At 44.4% G+C, this 9,316-nt stretch overlaps 1 protein-coding gene across 1 annotated transcript in view; it reads left to right on the top strand.

Moving 5' to 3' along the window:
* Nucleotides 1-116: 116 nt before the first annotated feature.
* The window catches only part of CAST (calpastatin), a 138,677-nt gene continuing 129,477 nt past the window's right edge, over nucleotides 117-9,316 (top strand). Inside the window, exon 1 of the mRNA XM_045285140.1 lies at nucleotides 117-161. Coding sequence (XP_045141075.1) covers nucleotides 132-161 — 30 coding nt within the window. The 5' untranslated portion in view covers nucleotides 117-131. The remainder of the gene's footprint in view (nucleotides 162-9,316) is intronic.

Raw genomic sequence — 9,316 nt, 5'->3', positions numbered from 1 at the left:
TACCTAGCTCAGTGCCAGCCAAGTCCGGGGCTGGCAGAGTGTGTGTGAGCCCCGCGACCCCGCACCGTGCCCCGCACCCCCGTCGGGTCTTCCTTTGCGCAGCGCCGGAGCGAATCGGCTCGGTTCTCGCCATGGCATTCGCAAGCTGGTGGTACAAGACGGTAAATGGCAGCGGTGGGGACCGGGCAGGCTCTGGGACGAGTGTGCTAGCTTTGCTTTACTTTTGGGGGCGTGGGGACGAAATATTGTCCGGGGCCTGGCGGCAAAAGGGTGGGGACCGAGGGCGAGCTCCTCGCAGACCTTCAGGTTAGGCTCGGGGAGAAGCAGCAGGCGCACCCTTCTGTGGTATGTGAGTAGGAGCGCGCTGGGGCGTGAGAGTCATTGGGACTCGTCCGGCGCCCCCAACTTGAACGAAACCGATGCCACTTCGCGTTTGTGCCGTGCATTTAGTCTTCTCCCAAATAGGAGGGGTTGCTGGCACCCTGGCAGTTATAATGCTTTAAAGTAGGGAGCATGAGTTTACATTAGTTTGCTTTCAACAACAAAAAGCGGACTGACACAGAGAATAAAAATATTTACATTTCATTGAATTGTGATGAGAATTAAAAATAAGTTGGCACATCTCTGTGTCAACATAAAGTTTGGGGGGAAAGCCAGGACAGTGGGATTAGAATCACTTTGGAGCTGAGAAACACCGCTGCCGGCGTCAGGAATTGCCATCTTAGCAGGCAATTGAGCACCTGCTATGTGCCAGGCAGAGCTTAAGCCTCCAGGTACACAGCAGAGAATGAGGCAGAGCTCTTGTTCTCCAAGGGCACTATTTCCGAATCTGTCTTCACCTCTGTGGGGTGGCAGTGCCCAGCACAAGCATTGGTGAGGACTAATTAGATTAGAATCATGTTGAAGTGCGTATACCTTTAATGATTCATGTTAAAATGCATATACCTTTAATAATTGACCCGATTTCTCCTGGGATGCTTCATCATGAATGTTTGCCACGACTCTTCTTGGCATTTTTAACTCAGCATCTCATTGATGAACTGAGAGGGAAGTTTGCTTCGAGTAACTTGTTAAAGATTTTTATCAAAATGCGTCATGATTTATCTGCAAATATGGATGGATGTGACTCCCTGTGGGCTTCAGAGACTTCTTCCAAATGCATGACTCTCTAAGGAATATTATGCTGAGCTGTTTGGGTGAGAATAGTTTAAATCTATGCTTTTTACCCTATGACGTTTAAGTGCAGTTGGTAGTTTGCTGTCACCTCTCTTAGAATCCGAATGTTGAATTACTATGAAAGCTTTTGCTTGTAGGGACCACATGGAATTAACACTATGACTGTGATCAAGTTCTGATTCTTTTCCAGAACTCCCGATAGGAATATAGTGTGATCTGCATGTGTGTGTGTGTTTAATTTCCTAGTAGCTATATTAACAAAAGGAAACAGGTGAAATAACTGCTTACAATGTTTTTATGCACCCTTGTTGACAGCATGGCAGTTGGTACCCTCCTGCCGCTCTGTGGGAGAAAGAGACAATCTGCTTCCACTGAGATTTACAGCTGTGCAAACCCTTGACCACGAGGTGGAATTGGACCCTCAGTGCCCCTGTAGGACAGAGTAGAGATGCTCCTCTGGGGTTTTGAGACTGGGAGCAGTCAGCCACTTTCTATCCTGTTCTGTTGGGTCTCTATGAGTCAACTGACTGGATGGCAGGGGGTTAGGTTGTTTATTTCCCAAATATTATTTCATCGTGCAATTAAAGTACAAATTATTGGTGAATTTACTTATTTTTCATGTTAGTTATTCAAAATCCAGTGTGTATTTCACACTTAAGAGTACGTATGAATTTGCACTTGCCATATATCAAGTGCTCAATAGCCAGGTGTGGCTCGTGGCTATTTTCTTAGACCGTACAACACTACATCAATGGTTTGCAACTTTAAATTTTTTCATTCTGTAGGTGAGGGGTTGTTTTTGATCATAGACACTTTTGAGAATAAAATGAAAATGGAAGGGCCTATTTTTGTACCACAAACACACCCATATACATTATTTACCATATCAAGCCCAAAACCAAACTACCATTGAGTGGATTCCAACTCATATAGCCCCAGTAGAACAGAGTAGAACCGCCCCTGTGCATTTCTGAGACTAACTATTTATGAGAGTAGAAAGCCTCATCTTTCTCCCTCAGAGTGACTGGTGATTTCAAACTGCTGACCTTGAAGTTAGCAGCCAAACATAGTATCATTATGCCATCAACCACCCAACCAATTCACTGCCACCGAATCAATGCCAATTCATAGTGATCCTATAGGAAGGGTACAGCTGCCCTTGTGGGTTTTTGAGACTGTAACTCTTTATGGGAGTAGGAAGATCATCTTTCTCGTGCACTATGCCCCCAGGGTGCAAGCACTTACTCTCTCTTTCCATAAATATGGAGCACATGTGTGTTTATATGTGTATGTATGTATATAGGGATTTATATGTATATATATTTACCAAAGCTAGAAATATATACATGTATATATATGTACCAGCGACATATACATATATATGCTAAACCTATAATTAAAATACTTTTAGTAGGATCTTTTAAATACTGAAAAAAGATGATGAATGCCCAACTTTAAAAATTCAGACACAAACAAATAATAAAATAAAACCATTAAAAGATATACCTAAGATGTCTTAATTTAAGGAAATGCTATTTGTAACCTAATCATCCACATTGAATATCAGCAATACTACTTAGCTAATCTTCTGAAGACACATTCTGCCCTGGTTAAAAAACAAACAAACAAAATAAACAAAACAAACCCCCCAAAACCTTAAAGAATGCTAGCTGGCTCTGAAGTGCCTCTGATGAACAGCATAATGATGAATCAGAGTGAGTGTAAATTGGTCTAAGCCCATAATCACACTCCCAAGTTGTAAATTGGTTTGATATACTCATGTTAATTAAAAGTGTGTCTTAGCCTAATTAGACCCATGGCCTCAGTGGCAGCATGGTTTGGTGCCCAGTCATTTGGGAGGTCTGGTCCTTGCAGCCAGCCTGGGTGGAGTGTGAGTGTCACAAGCTTTCCATGGTAGTAGAGACCACTTGGCTCTTGTGGCTTTTAGGAGTATGGAATGCAAAATGATAGGGTTTGCAAAATGGCACAGGCTTTGGGGTGGTAGGAAGCCCTGAGGTGGTCAAAACAAAGCTCTCCTAGTTGAGTTGGCAAACCCTGAGCTGCTTCACTCCCCCGATGCAGATGAACGTTTTAAACTAAGGTAACATCCGATGATATTTTTAACCAGTTTTGACACTTCCCAGAAAGTTAATTATATTCTACAAGTGATTTTTAGAGAATGATGTAGCTCTCTGGGGGTGGTGACAGTGGGTGGTCCATTTGAAATTCAAAGATAGATGAGTGGGTAATTAGGTCTGAGTAAATTGTCTGGGAGGAACACTAGACTTCTAAGCCGACCATCTTTTTTTTTTTTTCCACCCAGTCCCTCCTATGAGGTGTTTTTCAGATGGGAATCCTATTCATGTGATTCTAAAATTCTACTCTTAAATTACATCATTTTCTTTTAACAGAAATCTATATCAAAAGCCTTCCGGCTTTTATTAAAAACAAATGACCCCACCAAACTCACTGTCATTCAGTTGATTCCAACTCACAGCAATCCTATAAGCCAGGGTAGATATGTATGTTTAAATATATGTCTGCATACATAAAGGTATGTATGTATATATGTCATATATACATCAAAGATGTTTTCCAATTAAGAAAAATGCAAAAACAACTCTAATATATACTGACTTGTGTACTGGAATTGGCAAGTCAGTTAACCCAGGAGAATAGAACTATATTGTGGTGATTAAGGAACCCTTGTAGTATAATGGTTATATGTTGGGCTGCTAACCGAAAGATTTGAAGTTTGAAACCATCAGCCACTGCTCGAGAGAGTAGAGGCTTTCTTCTCCTGTAAGGAGTTAGAGTTTCAGAAACTCACAGGGGCAATTCTGTCCTATTGGGTCACCATGTGTTGGAATCAACTCCATGGCAGTGCATTGGATTTGGTTTTCAAGTGATGGTTAGGCGTAGTGGGTTACACATTGAGCTTCTTGACTTCAAGGTCAGCGGCGTGAACCACCTGTAGCTCAATGTAGTTCCTAGGCATTACAAGGAGAATAAAACAAGTCACTGCCCTTGAGTTGATTTGGACTGATAGGGAGCAGTTGGGTTGCTAACCAAAAGAACAGCCATTGGACACCATCAGCAGCTGAGGCTTTCTACTCCCCTATAGGTTGGCCGTCTTAGCAAACCACAGGGGTAATTCTACACTCTCCTTTGGGGGTTGCCGTGAGTCAGAATCAACTCGATGGCAGTGAGTTTTTGAGAATAGGGAGAATGATTTATGGAAATATACACAAAATGCCTTTCTGCCATTCTACAAAATTTGCTACCAAATTATATAATTGTAAGAATGACTGCCTTTGGGATTCTTATATAAAAGATGATGATGCATAATAAGGATTAACTGCAGAGTTTAAGATCCTATGATTCACTGAAGCCCAGGTATGCATTTTACTAACCTGAGAACATGCCTGGTGCACTGCATGGTGTCCTTTGCCCAGATCTCAGAGATGGATTTTACTGCCTGACCACCACCACTACACACCACAAATATTTGTTGGATAGACCTGGTTCCTTTGTACTAAGCCAACATTAAAACCACTACCCATATGGGTTTTCCTACTCATATTGACCCTCTAGGACAAGTAGAACTGTCCCAGGACAGAGTAGAACTGCTCCATAGGGTTTAACAGCAGACAGTCTCATCTTTCTGCCTTGAAGATGCTGGTGTGTTTGAACTGCTGACCTTGTACTAAAGAAGCTTAAAAACAAAATTCTGGAATGGTTACAGTCTTAGAAAACAAAGCCTTCCAACCTTTAACTTTCATTTCATGATGTCACGATGCCTGGTGCACTGCATGGTGTCCTTTGCCCTTCTCAGAGAAGAAGGGTATAAAGTCACTCTGATTGTTTTCTTAAGATTAATCAGGCCATGGACCAGCTTCTTCATTGGCATCAGCTAGTGTCAGAAATAAGCCAAGTCCTAAAATAAAAATGCAGGGCTGTCTGTTCCCCTGGGCTACATTTTAATAGGTGAAAATGGGAAAGGTTGAATTATTTATCAGGTTCATATAGCTTTTCAAACCTTTGTCTTTTTGCCTTATCAGAGTATGTTAGTCAGAGTCAACCATGGAGCAGAAACCACTCTTGAGTCTTTAAAACAAACATAATGGAGTTAGTTATACAGCTAACAGAAGAGTCTGGAAAACAGCAGGGGAGGCAGCCTGAGATTAGGCATGGCAGGCAGGAATGCTGGTCCTGCAGTGATTAAGTGCTTGGTTGCTAACCAGTCAGAGGTTTCAGCCCACCTCCCTGGGAGGAGGCAGTCAGTCTGCTTTCCTACAAATCTGCAATCTTAGAAACCCGTGGGGCAGTTGTGCTTCGTACTAGACCAGGGGGCCTCAAAAAGCCCAAGAAAAACTGGAATGAAAAGATGATGGACCTTTTCCATGAATTTTTTGAAGCTCCTTCTGCTAAGTCAGCATCAGCTCAGTGGCAGTGAGTTTGGGGGCTACTCGTCCTAGGGTGGCAGAGCCCTGGTGGTGCTGTGGGTGAGGTGTTGGGTTGCTAACCACATGGTCAGCCCTTCGAACCTACCTGCTACTCCTTGGGAGAAAGATGAGGCTGTCTGCCCCCATGAAGATTTGCAGTCTCAGAAACGCTGTGTAAGAGGTCACTGTGAATTGGAATCTACTTGATGGCGGTGGGTTTTGATGACCCCCGGCTGTTGGGACAGAGGGAGGAGCCGTGCTGCCAGCGCCCCCTGAGGAGACTGAAGTGACAGCACGTTTACCCTGTAGGGTTCCTTGGTGGAGAGGCTCCCAGAGACAGAGAAGGGCGAAATACTGCCTTTTCTTCTTCACATCAACCCCTTCCCCACTTCCACTCTCATGCCACAGCCTCCCACAGGGGAGACCCAGGCTGCGTCCATCCATGCGAGGTGCCTGGGAAATTCAGCTCTCCAACGCCCCCTGCCCTGCTGCCCGACCCTATAGCTGGGAAAGCGTCTGGAGAGACCCAGGGCCTGGCCTCATCATTGAATACTCTGGAAACGAGTCTCCCGTTTTAGCAAGTATACCAGGAGAGCAGATGATAGGGGCTTCCCAGGAAATATCAATTTGGACATGGGTCTTGTCTCTCAGCCTTGGAAGTTGTTTTCTCAGCTCCTCCCTTTATCATCTAGTTTATACGGACCGGAAAGCAAAACAAACCAGGAAACATTTAGAAAGATTTGGGGACACGGGGCCATTCCATCAAGGATTATTTGGAAAACAAGGAATGTGGCCGTCTGGCTGGGAAAGCAACAAATACATTTATGGACCAGTTTGTAAGCAGGGGGGTATATAATCAACTGCTAATCTGTTTGCTTTATTGGAAAAAACATTAGAGACGAAAGTGCAGCGATGACGATCTGCTGCGCCACTGATCGCAAAGGCTCAGCGTTAGTCAGGCAGCGTGCAGCGTGCACCCGGGCCCAGTGCGCCTTCCTTGAGCAATCGGTTTACCCAGGAGCTGCCCAGAGCTGCCCCAGCCTGCCTGCCCCGGGAGCCACCCCTTGAGCCCAGAGGGGGTTGTGGGGAAAACAGCTTCCGCTTCCTGCAGGGTGGTGCCCACACAGCCTCCTCCCAAAACAGGGGCTCCCAACCCTGGCTGCACATGAGAATCCGTGGGGAATATAAATAAATAAGTAAATCATGCCCTGGCCCCACAAATTCCCATCTAAATCCTTGGGTCGGGCTCTGGCACTGTTTCCCTGCGAGCTCTGGGACGCCCAGGAGCCGCCTGGACCCCGCCTGTCTCTGTGTTTGCAGTGGTGGCGTGAGATAGGAGCTGGGTGCACTAGGGAAGTCCAGAGGGCACCAAGATAACCTTTTATTGATTCCTCATTTTTCTACAGCTATCCCTAGGCATGAAATGTTGATCTCCCTGGCTTGTCCCAGAGGTGGTGAAGGGACATTTTTGAATCGCTTTCAAATAATCTTTCCTATTAAACAACAGAGTCCTGAATGTTTTTGAGATTTCACTCACATACCACTTTTAATGCACTTTAAATGAACCCATTTAAAGTGTACAGTAGTTTTTTAGGATATTCACTGCATGGTGCAACCATCACCACAATTTAATTTGAGAACATTTTCATACCCCCACCCCCCAGAAAAACCTCAGACTTTTTGTTTGTTTTTAACAATGCAAAACGAATTTCTGAAGCATATCCGCATATGGGATTCTTTCACAGTGATATTTGAGTCTTCCTGCCTTCTCCTGTGTGTGTAGAAGTTCATTTGGTTGGCTTGTTTTGTAAGGCAGATAGATAGCCTTGTCTGTGTGTGCCTCTGGGAGAAGTGCCAGATGCGCCAAAGCCAAAGCCCAGCAGTAGCCAAAGCCCTCAGCTGGGTGGGAGCTCGGCCTCTGGTGAGCCTTCCTGCTTCTCACTTTGATTTTTGGACTGATTTGTGGGTTTGCATTGGACAACTGACCACAAGGCCAGCAGTTTAACACCACTAGTTACTCCATGAGAAAAAGACTAGGCTTTCTACACCTGTGAACATTGCAGTCTTGGAAACCCACAGGGGCAGTTCTACCTGCCCTAGGGTTGCTATGAGTCTAAACCGACTTGCCGGCAGTGACGTTCGTTTTGTTTTTTATGGGTTTGCTATAGTAGAAGAATTTAAGCATTTAAGTGTTAACTCCTAGAACTAGGACAGCTGTACGTGCCAAATTGGGCGTTTGGAAAAGTACGGCTTTGGGAGGAAAAACAGGAAAATCTTTTGGTCCTTACCTCTGCATTCCTATAGCATGTACCTCAGGGCCCCTCATCGTAGCGCCTGTGCTGTGTCTTTCCTGTTTCCCATGGCCTTGTCCTTCAAGGGCTGCGATCCTGCTCGTCCTGTTTGGGTCTCTTCCTCCAGCTACTTGTACAGGATGGATTTGTGAAAGTATTATATGTTTGACTAATTTTATAAAACAAGTTCCGACTAGGAAATTTTTGTCTTTCTGCTTGAGACCATCGGATTAACATTTTCTTGATAAAAATCACATTCCCAGCTGAGTTTCACTTGTCTTTGAGTTGCCTACTCTCTGGCCCATAGATAATAACTCTAAGGGATATGACCAAGGAGGATCTCACCTTTCAGGGCCTCGGTTTCTCTGTCCAAAAAACAAAATGACAGCGAGTTGCTGTGGGGGTTGAGGTCACTTGAAGAAACTCATAACTCTGGGCCTACCACCATGGTCTACCACGAAGTCCGTGGGTAGCACAAAGGAGTGAGGGCTCAACTACTAACTGAAAAGTTGGTGGTTAAAATCTACCCAGAGGCACCTCAAAGAAAGGCTTGATAATCTACTTCTGAAAGATCACAGTCCTCCAAAACTCGGGGTACAGTGCTCCTCTGACCCATGGAGTTACCATGAATTGGAGTTGGCTTGATGGTGGTTGGTTTGATTTTTTTGCCTTGGTTGCATACCATTGAATAGATAGATGCTTCAAACCTCAAAGCCAAACCCATGGTTGCTGAGTTGATTCTGACTCATAACAACCCTGCAGGGCCAGAGTCGAACTTCTCTATAGGGTTTCTGAGTCCGTAAAGCAGTAAAGCAGACATCATCATCTTTATCCTATGTAGCCATTGGTGAGTTTGAACCTTCAGCCTTGCAGTTCCAGTCCAATGCTTAACCCACTGCACTACAAAGGACTCCTTAATGGATTTTCAAATTCTGTTTTCTTAATTTTTTGAACTCTCTCGTTTTAAAAAATCATTTTATTGGGGCCTCTTATATCATAATCCATACGTACATCCATTGTGTCAAGCACATTTGTACATGTTGCCATCATCATTTTCAAAACATTTTCTTTCTACTTGAGCCCTTGTTATTCAGCTCATTTCCCCCCTCCCTCCCTCATGAACCCTTGACAATGTATAAATTTTTTTTTCATGTTTTACACTGACTGCTGTTTCCCTTCACCCACTTTTCTGTTGTTCATCACCCCAGGGATGGCATTATGTGTAGAACCATTGTGATCGGTTCCCCCTTTCTCCCCTGACCTTCCCCTTCCCCTCCTGGTATTGCTACTCGCATTATTGGTCCTGAGGAATTTATCTGTCCTGGATTCCCTGTTTCCAGCTCTTATCTGTACCAGTGTACATCCTCTGGTCTAGTCAGATTTGTAAGGTAGAATTGGGGTCAT

Source organism: Echinops telfairi, unplaced genomic scaffold (assembly GCF_000313985.2).
Source record: "Echinops telfairi isolate 266 unplaced genomic scaffold, ASM31398v2 ScPeMD7_7469;HRSCAF=8507_1, whole genome shotgun sequence".
In the NCBI taxonomy this organism is placed as follows: domain Eukaryota; kingdom Metazoa; phylum Chordata; class Mammalia; order Afrosoricida; family Tenrecidae; genus Echinops; species Echinops telfairi.
The sequence above is the reverse complement of the archived record's forward strand: the minus strand, read 5'-3'. Positions and strand labels throughout refer to the sequence as shown.